The 17516-nt window shown below is 38.2% G+C and overlaps 1 protein-coding gene across 7 annotated transcripts in view; it reads left to right on the top strand.

The window, feature by feature from the left end:
* The window catches only part of REPS2 (RALBP1 associated Eps domain containing 2), a 261022-nt gene that overhangs the window by 164069 nt on the left and 79437 nt on the right, over positions 1 to 17516 (top strand). For 5 of the 7 annotated variants that reach the window (XM_087427758.1, XM_014791129.2, XM_004435164.3 and 2 more), the window contains exons 9-12: positions 1512 to 1606; positions 9513 to 9582; positions 11070 to 11123; positions 15534 to 15579. In XM_087427758.1, coding sequence (XP_087283884.1) covers positions 1512 to 1606; positions 9513 to 9582; positions 11070 to 11123; positions 15534 to 15579 — 265 coding nt within the window. The remainder of the gene's footprint in view (positions 1 to 1511; positions 1607 to 9512; positions 9583 to 11069; positions 11124 to 15533; positions 15580 to 17516) is intronic. The other 2 variants (XM_087427756.1, XM_087427757.1) reach the window with 2 other exon arrangements.

Here is a 17516-nt window from a genome sequence, read left to right as displayed (position 1 = left end):
ACAAGGGTGGAAACTGAAAGACCAGGTTATGGCAGTAGTCTAGTCAGGAGCTGAGGGGAGCTGGCACTGGGGAGGTGACAGTGGAGGTGGAGAGATGGGGACATGCTAGACAGAGATTAGCAGTTAATTGATGGCATTTGTAGTTTTTGAAAGTTTTTCCTTTCTACACAGCAAGACCCCCTCATGATAAGGCATTAGTCATGTAGTTCCAGTCAGATCACTTATTGGTAAACTAGAAGAAGAAATCTTATTTTGGTTAAAACTGCTCTTGGGCCTGGATTGAGGAATGGTACTTGGAAAGGTGTTTTGCTGAGTTTTTACCAAGGAAAGAGTGAGATCACCTGGTATAGTCAGAAAAATCACCAGGGCCCACGATTTGCCCCACCTGATATCTGTGAAATTCAGAGCAAAGTAAGCAAATGAGCAATTTAAGGTGCTTGTATTCAACTGCATGTGGTAGCTGTTACTCAGTGGCCAGTACTTTACTGTAGAGGGAAGTTGGCATTTCAAACTCTGGTGGGGGTGGGAGGTTGAGAAAGAATTAAAAACAATGCCAATCTATTTTTAACATTTGATTCAAAAAATTTTTTTAAACATTGCATTAAAATTTTGATTTCTTAATAGCTGGTCTTGACAGATTTGATTTGTAGCTTCTGTTTATTGTCTACCCCAATCTGCCTTTCCTCTTTGGAATATTGACAAATTTTCTAGTTGTTGAGACATTTCTTTCTTAATTACTTGGTGACAAAGTGGTGAAACAGAATCCGCTTCTAAGAAGTAGCGTCAGTGTTAAGTATTAGCTTACCAAGTAGCGTGATTTTTCCTTTTGCTGATCCACTCAGCTACCCAACTAAAGCCCCCATCGCTGTTCCATGTCAGAAGAAACCCATAATGTGATTCTTATTTCCTTGTTGTGAATCAGCAAGAACTTGTGCTCTTATTTTTGTTATTCCTGCTGACCAAAAGAAATGAATATTTCATCAAGTTTTTTTGGGCACATATCATTATAAGATCTTGTTTGTTTACTTCCAACAACAATAGCTAAAATGAAGTATTTCCTTAGTGTTTTATAGTGTTAAAACTATCACCATAGTTACTGCCATTTAAAAATGATGCTAGTAGCATAGTTAAAACTTAAGTATTGTGATAGTGATGGTTAATGTGGAAAACAGCTACCCTGCTACAACGTGAAATGCTGAGAGCGTGGACCCTCCAGCAGGACTGCTGACAGTTCACGTCCCTGCTCTTCCATTTTCCAGCTATGTGACCTTGAGTAAGGTGCTTAACTTCCCTGCTCCTCAGTTTCATCATGTGTAAAATGGACATAATAGAAGTACTAAGTTATATGTGTAAAGAACTTAAAATACTACCTCAGCATGATTAGTGCCACAACTATTATATAGGAGCTAACTGATTTTGTCGTATTGAGCAAGCACAGAAAAGCTGATAGGAAATAATGCTCACTATGACTATAGCATATATTCTTATGTATTCTTTTTGTTTCTTCTTAGCCTTTCCTAAGCCCAAGTGGGAGTGTGCGTTATTTGATTCTTATTCTGAGTCAACGCCAGCAAACCAACAACCCCGGGACTTGAGTCGGATGGAGGTAAAAGATCTTCATATATTAATAAGTAAGGATGTGTGTAGAATTAAATCCATTAGCCTATGTTTGGAAAATCCACTTTCATAGCATTTTCTCTTCATATTTAGTACTTACTTTGAGGCTCAGCTTTTCAAATCTAGACACTAGATATATCTATAATTATTTCTTTTTCTTTTCTCTCTAAAACTAGATTTGGTAAAATAAGCAAAGTAGTCTCTTGACCTTCTAGAAGTATTTAAATAGGTATAGCCAAACTAAGCCAGAAAAATGCTGGCCAAGTTATTTACTTTAATCAAGCTTTAGTTCTGTAAAGTTATATTTTTAGTAGCTGAGTATTCACAGGGTATAATGAAGCAGAACAGTTTTGAGAGGAGGTTTGGGAACTATATATGAGGGCCCCAGATCACATTCAAAGCTGCCTTCTCCCTCAGGGTTTTAACTTTTGGATCAAATGAAGACTGATTTGGATGATCCCCAAGAGAAACTCAGAGAATTCCCACAGTGGTGGGCCTCTGATGTAAGGGCTTAGCCAGGTGCTAGTGGTCCTTCGGTATGCATCAATAAATAGGAGTTGTTATGGTTATTGTTAATATCAGCACTATCATCACCATCACCATTATGATTGCTACGATGCCAACTTATGATATCTGCTGTTCCCATCCAAAAAAAATCTGGAAATGTTTAATAAATAGAGGTTTATTCATGTGCTCCTATTATAGTCCTCTGACCCCAGTTAAAACCATTGCAAGATGATAGAGGTCAAAGACAGGATATAGGACCATTTCTTTCATTTCTTGTCACTGTGCATGATTATTTATTCTTTCCCAGGGGCCTCTCATGCCTAGAGTCTGTGTTGTAGATGACGTCCTCTATGAGCGAATCAAGCCTGCTTCTGCAGTGCTCGCTCTGATAACGTCTCTCTGGGCCTCTCTGCTACTCTTTCTTTGAGTCGTAGCCTCCATGTTACTTTCCTCAACAGATTTCCACTCATGGGAAAAAGATAAAAAGAAAAGTGATTTCAGGAGGAGTGATAGATGTACATTTGAAGAATTTTGGCTTTTTAAATGTCTTTTTCTGCAGAATGTGTATGATGGAGAAGCAGATAGAATAGTTAGCCACTTTTCATGGCCCTCAGTATACTCTGGGGCTGCTGGCAGGGTCTGGAGAGGTTGTCTGTCAAGCTAGGACAGACACCTCTACGGCTCTCTTATGCAGTTGCCCTGTTTTTTTGTTTATTTATTTATTTTTTTTTGCTATGAGTCCCTCTGCTTGTGTAAAATTATGAGGTTGTTAGGTAATTTACTAAAAAATGCCATAAATTCTTATTCTTCCTAGATAAACGTTTTGTTCCAACTTGCTGTGGTATCAGATAGTCTTTGCCCTTCCAACAGAGACAAATAATACTATTGTTTTGGAGAAATTAATTACTGACTCATGTTGCTTTCCCCCACGTAGTCATTTATCATCTGTCTGAAAGGAAAGGAGCAAATATACAGGTGACTATGAAGTCTGGAAATGGAGATATTTTTAAGCACTTGCATGTGCACATACACACACATGTACACACTCTGATGTCCTTGATGACATTATGGATACTCACCTTTATGGACATTATGTGCAGCTGGTTTTATATACTTTTGTATACTTTCACTGGCTCTTTTGCGGAGGTGGGGGAACGGGTTAAAAGCTACCTGGTCTTTGCTTTGCCCGGTCCAAACAAGAAAGCAAAAGAACAACAACAACAACAACAACAACAAACTCTTTCCCAACAAAACAATGATTTTCAGGGGTGAGGTGCTTTTCGTTAATGATGTAATAAACAGAATTCAGGGGCAAAGTAATAAGATTAATTGATGGTTTGCCATTCAAAAAGTATAGGTCAGATTTTAATAGCGAATGATTAAATATTTTGTGTTCTTTTAGATGATTTTATTCATTGTTATTTCTACCAATCTTTAAACTCCATGCGTGCATTCAAGAGAGATTAAAGTAGATTTTGGTATCAGCCCTGTGAGGATGACTCCGTATAGGTGTTTGTGTTGTGAATGAAGCTGTAGCTGATTCAGGACATGAGAAGTTTGCTCAGAAGTATACCTTTTTCTAGAGACAGCAGAGCTGTGACCATGTACTTATTTCTGTCAAGAATTAAAGATTATAATTTCAGGTATATTCCTTTTTAGCAATGTTTCTTAGATTACTGGATTTCATTCTTTTTTAACCAACTTTGAGATATAATTCATATACCGTACTCATCTAAAGTATACAATTCAGTGGTTTTTAGTATATTAACAGAGTTGTGCAACCATCACTGTAGTTTAATTTTAGAACATTTTCATCACTCTAAAAAGAAAGCCTAGTTAGTAGTCATTCACTATTCCCTCCTCCCCCCAGCTTCTGGTAATCACTAATCTATTTTCTGTCTCTGAGTTTGCCTATTCTGCACATTTCATATAAATAGAGTCATACAATATGTGGTCTTTTGTGACTGGCTTCTGTCACGTAGTATAATGTTTTAAAGTTCATTCACGTAGCATGTATCAATGCTTCATTTCTTTTTATTGCTGAATAGCATTCCGTTGTATGGATACCACATTTTGTTTGTCCATTCCTCAGTTGACAGACATTGGTTTGTTTCCACTTTTGGGCTATTGGAAGAAATGCTGCTATCAACATTCATGTACAAGTTTTTGTGTGAACATCTGTTTTCAGTTCTCTTAAGTATATACCTAGGAGTGGAATTATTGGATCATATTGTAACTTGTGTTTACCTATTTGAGGAACTACCAAACTGCTTTCCAAAGCAACTGCACCATTTTACATTCCTCCACTAGTAATGTATGAGGGTTCCAGTTTCCTCACATCCTTCTTAACACTTGTTATTGTCTGTCTTTTTTGATTTTAGCCATCCTAGTGGGAGTGAAGTGGTGTCTCATTGTGGTTTTGATTTGCATTTCCTGATGACTAATGATGTTGAACATCTTTTCGTGTGCTTATTAGCCATTTGTAAATCTTCTTTGGTGAAGTGTCTGTTCAATCCTTTGTCCGTTTATAAATTGGATTGTTTATTATTGAGTTGTAAGTGTTCCTTATATATTCTGGATATAAGTCCTTTATTGGATATATAATTTGCAAGTATTTTCTCTTTCTTTGTTTTTTCTTTTCCCTTTCTTGATAGTGTCCTTTGCAACACAAATGTTTTTTATTTTGATGAAGTTAAATTTATCTATTTTTTCTTTTGTTGCTTGTGCTTTTGGTGTCCTATCTAAGAAACCATTGCCTGGGGCTGGCCCCATGGCTTAGTGGTTAAGTGAGCGCGCTCCACTACTGGCGGTCCGGGTTCGGATCCCGGGTGCACACCGATGCGCTGCTTCTCCGGCCATGCTGAGGCCGCGTCCCACATACAGCAACTAGAAGGATGTGCAGCTATGACATACAACTATCTACTGGGGCTTTGGGGGAGAAAAGGAGGAGGATTGGCAATAGATGTTAGCTCAGAGCCGGTCTTCCTCAGCAAAAAGAGGAGGATTAGCACGGATGTTAGCTCAGGGCTGATCTTCCTCCCCCCCCCCCCACACACACACAAAAGAAACCATTGCCTAATACAAGATCATGAAGATTTACTCCTGTTTTCTTCTAAGAGCGTTATAGTTTTAGGTCTTACATTTAGGTCTATGATTCATTTTGAGTTAATTTTTCTGTATGCTGTGAGGAAGGGATCCAACTTCATTCTTTTGTATATGGGTATCCAGTTGTCCCAGCATCATTTATTGAAAAGACAGTTTTCCTCCATTGAATTGTTTTGTACCCTTGTTGAAGATCAATTGTCCATAAATATAAGGGTTTATTTATGGATTCTCAATTTTATTCCATTGATCTATGTGTCTGTCATTATGCTAGTACCACACTGTCTTGATTACTATAATCTTGCGGTAAGTTTTGAAATTGGGAAGTGTGAGTCTTTCAACTTCGTTCTTCTTTTTCAAGTATATTTTTGCTGTTCTGGGTCCCTGGTATTTCCATATGAAATTTAGTACCAGCTGGTCAAATTCTGCAAAAAAGCGAGAAGGATTGCATTGAATCTATAGATGAATTGGGGGATTATTGCCATCTTAACAATATTAAGTCTTCCAACCCATGGGCATGGGATGTCTTTCCATTTATTTAGATTTTTAAAATTTCTTTCAACAGTGTTTTTTCTGTTTCTTTTTATCAACATTTTCTACTCCTAAATCATTTTCTTCTACTAAGGATCTGATTTATAATCCAGGTGGGAGAAGAAAATGAAAGAAAGGCACTGTTAAGATACATTCTGTGTTCTATTGGAGATAGTAGACTTTGAATAGAAAATTACTTCTGGAGGCTTCATTGTAATGCCAGGAATGACCTGCTTGAGGATTGTCAAATCCTAGATCTGGTTACCACCTAGCAGTACTGTAACTCTATGCTTTGAAACAGTTTAAAAACAGAAGTACTGCTTATCCTTCTGGGGTTATTCAGATTCTGTGAGGTAAACTAATCTTTTGGAGCACCAGATAGCTTCAGGAATTTACCCTACTTCCTTTAAGCTTAAAAATTTATCTTTATTCTCAAACTATTCCAAAAAATAGAGGAAGATGGAACACTTCCTAAATCATTCTACAAGGCCAACATCACCCTGATACCAAAACCAGACAAAGACAATACAAAGAAAGAAAATTACAGGCCAATATCGCTGATGAACATTGATGCAAAAATCCTCAACAAAATATTGGCAAACCGAATACAACAATACATTAAAAAGATCATACACCATGATCAAGTGGGATTTATACCAGGGATGCAGGGATGGTTCAACATCCGCAAATCAATCAACGTGATACATCACATCAACAAAACAAAGAATAAAAACAACATGATCATCTCAATAGACGCAGAGAAGGCATTTGACAAGATACAACATCCATTTATGATAAAAACTCTCAATAAAATGGGAATAGAAGGAAAATACCTCAACATAATAAAGGCCATATATGACAAACCCACAGCCAACATCATACTCAACGGGGAAAGACTGAAAGCCATTCCTCTGAGAACAGGAACGAGACAGGGCTGCCCACTCTCACCACTCCTGTTCAACATAGTACTGGAGGTTTTGGCCAGAGCAATTAGGCAAGAAAAAGGAGTAAAAGGAATCCAAATAGGTAACGAAGAAGTGAAACTCTCACTATTTGCAGATGACATGATTGTATATATAGAAAACCCTAAAGAATCTGTTGGAAAACTATTAGAAACAATCAACAACTACAGCAAAGTTGCAGGGTACAAAATCAATCTACAAAAATCAGTTGCTTTTCTGTATGCTAATAATGAACTAACAGAAAGAGAACTCAAAAAGATAATACCATTTACAATTGCATCAAAAAGAATAAAATACCTAGGAATAAATCTTACCAAGGAGGTGAAGGACCTATACAATGAGAACTACAAGACATTATTGAAAGAAATCGATGATGACGTAAAGAAATGGAAAGATATCCTATGCACGTGGATTGGAAGAATAAACATAGTTAAAATGTCTATATTACCTAAAGCAATCTACAGATTCAATGCAATCCCAATCAGAATCCCAATGACATTCTTCACAGAAATAGAAAAAAGAATACTAAAATTTATATGGGGCAACAAAAGACCCCGAATAGCTAAAGCAATCCTAAGAAAAAAGAACAAAGCAGGAGGCATCACAATCCCTGACTTCAAAACATACTACAAAGCAATAGTAATCAAAACAGCATGGTACTGGTACAAAAACAGACACACAGATCAATGGAACAGAATTGAAAGCCCAGAAATAAAACCACACATATACGGACAGCTAATTTTCGACAAAGGTGCTAAGAACATGCAATGGAGAAAGGAAAGTCTCTTCAATAAATGGTGTTGGGAAAACTGGACAGCCACATGCAAAAGAATGAAAGTGGACCATCTGCTATTGCCATTCACAAAAATTAACTCAAAATGGATCAAAGACCTGAAGGTGAGACCTGAAACTATAAAACTCATAGAAGAAAATATAGGCAACACACTATTTGACATTGGTTTTAAAGGAATCTTTTCGGATGACATGCCTACCCAGACTAGGGAAACTAAAGAAAAAATGAACAAGTGGGACTTTATCAGATTAAAGAGCTTTTATAAGACTAATGAAACCAGAATCAAGATGAACAGACAACCAACCAGCTGGGAGAGAATATTTGCAAAACATACATCTGACAAGGGGTTGATCTCCATAATATATAAAGAACTCACACAACTGAACAACAGAAAAACAAACAACCCGATCAAAAAATGGGCAGAGGAAATGAAGAGACACTTCTCCAAGGAAGATATACAGATGGCCAATAGGCACATGAAAAGATGCTCAACGTCACTAATCATCAGGGAAATGCAAATCAAAACAACACTAAGATATCACCTCACGCCTGTTAGAATGGCTATAATCACCAAGACAAAAAACAACAAATGTTGGAGAGGATGTGGAGAAACAGGAACCCTCATACACAGCTGGTGGGAATGCAAATTGGTGCAGCCTCTATGGAAAACGGTATGGAGATTCCTCAAAGAATTAAAAATAGAGATGCCCTATGATCCAGCCATCCCACTACTGGGAATCTAGCCAACGAACCTGAAAACAACAATCCAAAGAGGCTTATGCACCCCTATGTTCATTGCAGCATTATTCACCATAGCCAAGAAGTGGAAGCAACCTAAGTGTCCCTCGACTGACGATTGGATTAGGAAAATGTGGTATATATATATACAATGGAATACTACTCAGCCATAAAAAAAGACAAAATCGTCCCATTTGCAACAACATGGATGGGCCTGGAGCGTATTATGTTAAGTGAAATAAGCCAGAAAGTGAAAGACAAACACTGTATGATCTCACTCATATGTGGAATAGAAACCAACACATGGACAGAGAAAACTGGACTGTGGTTACCAGGGGCAGTGGGGGTGGGGGGTGGGCACAAGGGGCGAAGGGAGTCATATATATGGTGATGGACAAACAAAAATGTACAACCCAAAAATTTCACAATGTTAGAAACCATTAAAACATCAATAAAAAAAATTTATCTTTATTTGAATTTTTTGAATATGTTTAAAATAAAAAGTATATCAAAAGGCATATAGTGACAAGTCCTCCTCCAATCCCTTTCCCCATCTACCTTCAATTTTTATATATCTTTCCAGAATTTGTTTATATATATATAGCAAATATGAATATATATTATTCTTTAATCTTATCAGATGTCTTAGAGTGCATGTTACTTGAGAGTTTATAAGAAATAAATTTATAGTAAGTAGATTTTAAAGAGAATTTTAAACTAATCAATATTTGATCAATTTGGGTATTCATCTTATTAGTATAGGTGAAGACTTCCCCCATAAGGGAGTTAGGAGAAAATTTTGTTCTGCTCATCAATAAAATTCCCTTATTCCATGACAAGGAGGCTATTTGAATCAAGGTTGAACACCCTCTGCATAACAGATCTAGCAAATACCCACATTATGGGGCCACTTGTCAGAACTTCTCTCTGCTTGTGAAAAAGTACATAAAGTACAGGTTTGTTCTTGACTGAATGGGCAGATGCTACATGGTTCTCTGAATCCCACACTGGATTCAGATTTAATGCAATCTATACATATGCCTCAATCTGAATTGTTGTTTTTTCCCTCTGTGCATATAAATTTTTCAATACAAATTAACTTATATCTCACTAGGAACCTAAAAAAAATGTATTAAATGTCAGGGTTTACTGAAGACAGAAATATTGGCAAGATATATAGCTTTTAAAACATTTTCATCATATATGCACATCACTTAATTTTCATTCCAACTCATATAATTGATTTACTTTTCTTTTCTAAGAAGCTATCTATTAAAGACATGGCTGACTTTCCTGTCCCTACCCAAGATGTGACTGGTGATGACAAACAAGGTATGATAAGAAAGAGTTTTCTTCCTTTAGGAACATTCTACCTATGTTTCTTTATCTGCTTCTCTTGCAATGGCTGGCTTCTAGAGCATATGAGGACAGTTCTCAGTATATGAAAACATTTGGATGAATTAAGTAGTTCAAATTGTTGTCACAAAAATATATGTCATAATGTGGTAACAAGAGCTTGAGTGTCCAAAGCCCCCCAACTCATTGGCCCCTTACTTACTGCTGACCCTCAGGCTACTCTGACACCTTACATTGGAATCTGGTCGTACTAACTAGGAGATGACTGGAAGCTGAAAGAATTGAGAGCTTAACATTTTGTGTTGGCAGATGTGATCCTAGAACATCAATATAAATGCACATGTGTACACGGGTCTAATCCAGGAGGAAGTTATCTTCTGTGGAGAGTTTCTGTCCCTGGGCTTTATTCCCTGTGACTTTGCGGGTATGGGGCTGTGACCTGGAGCCCAGCAACAATTTGTGTATCTTAACTGGGTGGATGAGAAGCAGTGCAGCACAGTGTTCCATGTTATAGCTAACATCAAACACAGAGATGAGTTGGCCCGGGAGTATCTAGAAGAGCAGGAGGAACCCTCCCCTGCTCCATACTTCTCTATAATACTTTATAATCTACCAAGTTTTTCCTCATACACTGTCTTCTTCAGTCCTCACAAAACTGAATGGAGGCTGGTATGTTTTATCACCTAAAATTTAGAGGTGAGTAAACTGAAGTTCAGGCAGTATGAATCATTTGCTTAGTAAGAAAAAGAGTGGAGATAAGAATCAAGATTTTCTAAATCTCAAGCCAGTATTTCTTCTCTTATCTGATATTGATTCACTAACCATGAATGAGAGGCTTATCTGAAGGGACTAAAAATCAGTGAAGCTATTTCAGGCTTTATTGTTGAGACCTGCCATTGATGCAGCTTTGTATGGGAGTTAAACATGAAAAATAAGTTTTCCATTAGGAAACAGTAATTGCATGCTATTTAAATATTTGCTCCAGAGAGGCAGGCAGAACTGGACATTGTCTGCAGCAGTGTGTACTCGAATCACTCTCTTGACTAGTGGGTCTTAGCCTTGACTGCACATTGGAATAACTGGGTGAGCTCTAAAAATGCTGAAGCCTGGGTCTCACTCTCAGAGAGATTCTGATGTAGTTGGTCTGGATGTCAGGAATGGAAGGGGGAAATTCCTGATACTTCTTGGTAATTCTCCTCCTCGCCACTAGAAGCACTCTCTGGAAAGTTGAAAATAGTGCTTTGTTCTCTGTAGGAGGAGAACCTATTTCCGTGCTTTAGGAGGTCTTTATTGTTTTAGTAAGTGCTATAGCAACTTAAAGAGGTTTATAACACTAGTTTCATAGGTGATGACTAGGGATTCTTTGTTTTAATGTAATGTGCTTCAGAAATAAAATTTTACAGTTTTTCTTTTCTTTTCTCCTCTCTTTCTTGTTCTTTAAAAATGAAACCAAACACTGCCAGCTTTGAAAAGTACTGTGGATGAAGCCTTACCAAAGGACATGTCTGAGGATCCAGGTAGGAGAAAACCATTTTAATATATTTTTTATGTAATTATTTCTAATTAAAAAAATAATTTCAATCAGTAGAAGATTGGTACACCTGTGTTAGTGTGTATGTTTCTCTCTAAATATTTGTCTTGTGTCTTATTACAAAGAAACCTTTTGGCTTTTTTTACCCTTTCCCTCTTTTCAGTTATGAGAAGAGGGTGATTTCTTTTTAAATTCCAAATTTAGGTTTCACTGAAAAGGCCACTCAGTTTGAATTTAGAGTCTCATTGTTACTAAGTGTAAAATTGGGGAGGCTTGGAGTTGAGAAGATTTCAGCGAGCCATTGTGGTTTCTGTGAAGTGTAAGGAGCTGATGAGGTAGACCAACTGGAGGCCCACAGTTGAAATTTCCCATTTCCAAAGCAAAAATCTCAAATATTTTCATTATACTTCACCACCAGGAAGGTAAGTAAATGTGCTTATACATGAAGTGGATTCCGAGGAGAAAAATAAAAGATGTGTTTGCCCAGGTTCTGGGAGAGTCGGAACTGTATCTGTGAATGGTAGAGATGGCCAGGCCTGTGTCCTCAGCTCTCGATGGAGCCATCATTGAATCCAGATGAACCTAGTTACAAACAGACTGGCTAGGGAAGGGGTTACTATTTGGAGCTCTGGTTATGAGGAAATGAAAGACGTTGCTGCTTTCTCTTTTATTGTTATCTCTCTTAATATTTAATAAGTAAATCATGTTTGTTTTTGTTAGCTAGCTATCATCCCAGGCTTATTTCTTTAAAGTTAGAACAAAGGAATCCATATAACATTGAGGCTTTTACTATAGTACAATATTTCCCAAACACCAAGTTCATTCAAAGTTTAAAAGAGAGAGGGGTAGAGAGAGAGGAAGGAGTGAGGGGAGAGAGAGAGAATAAATATGAATGAGAATATATGATTGATTTCAGTGATGAGGCCTAAGAATCTGTATTTTTAGGCAGCCCCTCAGGTGACTCTGATGCACAGCCTATTTTGGGAACCGCTACCTCTAGAAGGTGATGTTAAGAAATAGAAAATTAAGATAGTAGATCAATCATGACTCCAAAAGTGGTAGGAATTCTCAAGCCTAGTTTTGGCTTTGAAACTAATTCGGGTTTCTTCATTGTAGGGGGGAAATGCTCTATTTGTGTAGGACAAACATCTGAGGTAGGTTCTTTCCAACTCTAATTTCTGGAGCTAAAGTAGGTGCATCCCAGTTTTTGTAAACTTCATTTCATGGTATTAGTAAAAGCTATTTAAATGTGGAGAGTTAAATTGGTGCTTCTTCAGCAGCCTTTGAGGCTAATGACTCTTCCTGTTTTTTCCACGAGCATCATGTTTTCTTTGGGGCATGAGCTGTAGATGTCATTTTTACCATTCCTTCGTTGAATAGGGCATGGCATCACCAGACAGAACCTCTCAGGGTCTGCCACACTGTGTGAAGTAAATCTGAATTTGTTTCACATTCTGCCTTGGGGCATGCTATGTGGTTTCTTATTTGTTCTTCCCACTGCTGCCCCTTTTTGGAGTGGGTATGAGGAAATCCCTCGTCTGAAAATATATTTAATACTCCCTTTCCTCGGGGGATGTTTGAATTTCCAGCCAGAGACACTAGAGTTTCAAGATGGTAGTTTCTAATTCTGGATGGCTGTCTATGCCATGTGGGCAGTTCACCTCAGTTGAGTTGCTGCCTTTCGGAGAATTAAACTTTATGCTTGCCCTCTTATCCTGTTTCTTTTTCCTGGAAAGATGACATGCCTGGAGTGTTCTAGGAAGTTGTCATTTTTCTTCCCTTCTCCTAGCTAAATGAGAAGCTATGATCCTCTTGTTGGCTTCTGCCTGGATTCCAACACAACATGCCCTTGCCATTTTTTCAGATATTCACATGCCTCAAATGCTGAGTCTGACTTTTCAGGGGCTTGGAGGTTGATGGAAGACTTAACTAGAATAGTGTTCTCCAGCTTTTTCTGATCTGAAACCTGTGGAGACTTACCAAGACCTCCTTGGGATACATTTTTGCAGGTGGAAGAAGAAGCATCTCCTTGCTCTGCTCTTCCGCAGTAGGTGGCAATAGTGATGATAATGGTAATGGTGATGAAGATGATGATGTGGTGGGTTACAGATAGGGTGGGACAGTGTTATGAGGGAATGGGGGTATTCCTTGTTAAATATTTCTTCATATGCCCTTACCCTTTCAATTGCTGAAGGTGTATATATTAATGGAGTCTAATAGATTTCTTAGCTAACATCACATTCCAGCCTAATTCAACAGAGCACACTGCACAATTGCGATCTTTGTCTTGATGTCTCTAGGTCATGCTGAGGGTATTAGGCCTGTTCGCCCTTACCCTGTAGTCTTCAGACTGCCGTTGGTGATTCTGGCAGCTGCCCCGTGGCCTGCTGTCACTCCGTGGTCTTATGGGGTAGAGCAGTTCTCTCCTTTCATTACCTGCTCCCACCAGCACCTCCTTTGCTGTCCTAGAAGGAACTAAATTTGGAAACCAGATTTCTAAGCTTGAAAAATTAGGAGCACTGTACAGCAGTAATACTTTGTAGTTCTAAAATACATTTAGTTTTCAAAGTACCTTCACCTTCTTATCTCTCCCTTTGAGAAAGGGGCCATATTTTTATTATCTTCATTCTGTAGGTGAGGAAACTGAGGTTCAGAGAGGTAATGTGGCCAGACAGAGCACCTAGGCCTCAGTACTCCTGGCCTGATCTCTTCTGCTCACCCATAACCCTCACCCCATCTGTCTGTATCTCTCACCAGCAGGGCTCACCCCTCCTTCCACACCCATTCCTACCCCAGCAAAAAGACAAAGATAATGACAAGTGACAAAGAAATTAACGGTTACCACGGTCTGGTTTGGGGAATGGTATTTTAACACGGCCGAGACTTCTCCTACCCACGTATTTCTGGAAAGCTGTGGGGCCTGGGGGAGAAGAGGGGCACGGAGCCAGCTGTGGGCAGCCTGCTCAGAGGGCAGCCCCCAGGTCTGTGGTGAGTCTGGTCACACTGTCCACGCAGCCCCAAGGCAGCCTGTTTGGCTGGAGGAGAGGCTCCCCATAGGCTGCTTTCCTTTGCTGCCTGGGGTTTGTAGAAGGGGGAGTAGTTTTCCATCTACATGCAGGTGCGAGTGCACTGTCACGGGCAAGACAGGGCTCAAGCTGCTCGGGCTCCCCGTGCTTTTCAGGGCTCTGGCAGCGTTTCAGTGGTTTGAAGTTGAAAGATGCCTGTGTTCTCACTACAAAAGCCAAAATGCTTAGGTTGGGAGAAACGCATCTCTCCTGCAGCTGACCATATGTAAGGGAATATGTATTGCCTGTTTGCTTTGTGCCTTATAAGCATTTCAGCTCCCCTTTCTGCCCTGCTTTTCTAACCCAAGAATTTTAATGATCATCATAAATTCAGGTTGCTTCGTACCAAGGAGGGTTTTTATCTTTGGAGCAATGTAAAAGAGGATGGGATAACGCAATGAGACATTTTCTTTCTGGAAGAATTTGTGCAAACAATGTACAAACTATATTCTCCTTGTTCCTAGTTAGTAGCACTTTTTCTATGAATTTTTATGACATTTTATGATGAAAAATTTGCAATATTTGTACAACCTTACTGTAGCTAGTGGTTTCTAAAGGTGTCTTCCATAGAGGATTGAAAACATAAAAAGAGGATTAATGTTTTTGTAAATGTTTCTAATTACTCCCAACAGCTAGAGATGGGAAAGTAGGTTCTGTGGGTGTTGGTAGTGAGCAAGTTAGTTTATGATTTAAATTTGATAAGGAAAAGTTGTGTGGTTGACAAAATATTTTAATGATTTCATTCAATAATATTCTCTGTATGATTTGGTCACAGACACGTGGGACACAAGAATATTCTCTTACAGGAAAAGCTGCATAGCTCATTTCAACTTACTTGGGGGAGCTTTGATTTCTTGTGGTCATGCTGCTTTGGTAGTGTATTTTAAGAAAATCTAAAAATGTGTATCCCGATAGATTTCTTCCTAGCCTTCAGGGGAGACTGGTTCAAAATCTCTTACTAAGCTATCACGATAGACCAAGAAACTGTCAAATCTGAACCAATCATTGTGTAAATAGAAAACCTCTTGAGAGAATTGTCTTTTTAGACTGCAATTTCTTCATTAATCAACTTAGATTTGAGAATGGCTTCTCAGATAGTGCTCTGACAAAAGGAAAAATATGTTGGTTTTTCTTTCCTTTTAATTGTGCCTCTAGCTTTAGAAATAAAATTATGCAATCATGAAAATGTGGAAGCGGTCAGGTTCTCCACATGGACACCTGTACCTCTTGTTTACCTGTTGATGTGTTCTGTACTAGCCCAGGTGCTGCATATAAATCTGTTTAACTGCAGAAATGAAACCCAAGCAAACAACAACTAATCTTTGTTTCAGCCACTCCTAAGGATTCCAACAATCTCAAAGCAAGACCAAGATCCAGGTAGTGTTACTTTAATTTCTGCTTTAATGCCCTTTGTGCCCTGTCCTTGACTAGGGAAAAAACCTCCCAACCCAAAGCCCAACCCCCAATCTCCTTTTCCTTGAGATTTGAAGCTTAGAATATGGGTGAGTTCACTCATCATGAGGGGCCTGACTGGAGCATGCAGTGCTGCTGGGGAGACTCTTAGTTTCTCTGTTTATTAGTGCTGGAAGATGGCAGCTGCTGCTTTCTGGTCACCTGACGTGTAGAAGTGGCTTGTGTGATATGTCCCAGTTGTTGCAGGATAATAACAAATAGGGGGAAGTAGCTTCAGAAAGAAGGAAATATGGTTAAAAGGTAACTGACACTGAAATTTACTATCACGACAAGGTGAACACCAGAAAGTAAGAAGTCTGGGGGATAAAATCTAGAGTAGGGAACGAAAATGCTCATGGTGATTTCAGTGAGGCTTGAAGCTTCAGGTAAGCAGTGCTTAGGGTCCATTTCATCCTATCTTAGAGCATCTTCTCATCTTCACAGTTTTTAAATGGATAGAGGCTAGTAGAAGAGGGCGAGCCAGTAAGGCAGAGCTGTGGTTGACATCAGACACCAGGAGGGGGGAGCGAGGAGAAATACTGAAACACTAATAGAACATCAAAGAGGGGAAATGGTGTTGGGACCACTCTTCATCAGCAGACTGCACTGTAAGATAGGACACTATATGTGTGTGTTTCACGTCTTGCTTTGGCTCTTAGTGACTTTTTTCCTCCTTTGGCTGCTAGACACATTCCTGAAAAAGTGAATTTAAATCTGATCATATTTTATATGATTGAAATACTGACATTTAAGGAAATCTTGTCTCCATGTAAATCAGAATTATTCCTTAGTTTATCTTTTATATCTGGATTTTCCAAATTGGGGTTTTGTTTCCTTGTTTATAGAAGGTACAGATATTTATATTCATATTTTTTTAAACAATAGATCTAGTAATTCATTTTGGGAGGATAAAAAGTATAGTCACTATTTCTCTCTATGGTTACTACATTTACTCATCCTTTTTTTTTTTAAGGATGAGTGGATCTTTTATAAATTAGTCTGTGCTGGCTTTAGGATGTAGGAATAGTAGCATTTATCTGTCGTCTTGGTAGGAAAAGCCTTCTTTGAATTGCAGAAATCTGCTAACGTGTATTATGTTAACCGTAAATTGAACCTCACAGTTTTCACTTCTGCTGACTTCCTCTCTCTCCCAAAGTGAATGAAATTATAAAATCTCATAGTCACATATTCTGTTATTAATATCTGGCTAAATTTTATATATCCTTTTAGGGATTGGTCTCCTAGTCTAATTTGGATGTTTTTATTTTCACTGCTCTCAAATGGGTCTTTACTGAGACCAAGGGAATCAAATTATTTTTATCCTCGTTTTTAGAATAGTAAAGCTTTATAGAAATAGAAATAGGGGAAGATCACTATTCTAACACTACTGCATTCATCATTTTGTTGATTCCCTGGACATTTATATTTTAATTGGTTGCAGTCTTAGTTTTACAGTATCACTTATTTGATATTCAGTTAAATTTTCATGTGAAAATATAAATACACAGATTATATATGGAAATAACATGGAATGAGATATGTGGTATGGGATAGTGTGCTTAACTATATGTGTGTGTATAAATATATACACACACATTATTCATACACACATTATTGTTTCTTGAGTGAAAAATGTCACTAAAACTATATCTGGCATAGAAAGTTCTTTTAATTTCTAGCAAGGGTCTCTAATTTCCTTTTTTAATCAAGAGTTCCCATTTGACAACTTTGTTGTCCTTTCATATCAGTTTCCTTTACTCTGGTTGAAAGTATTAGAGCATTCTTCCTGCTAGTTCCTACATGCCTTTGCTTTGCCTGTCTTGCCAGTTATATTACAGGGGCCACCCCAGAGCATGTCACAT

This window comes from Ceratotherium simum, chromosome X (assembly GCF_057802395.1).
Source record: "Ceratotherium simum simum isolate JZ-2026a chromosome X, ASM5780239v1, whole genome shotgun sequence".
Classification (NCBI taxonomy): Eukaryota; Metazoa; Chordata; class Mammalia; order Perissodactyla; family Rhinocerotidae; genus Ceratotherium; species Ceratotherium simum.
Note: the sequence above shows the minus strand (reverse complement) of the source record. Positions and strands in the feature narration are given on the sequence as shown.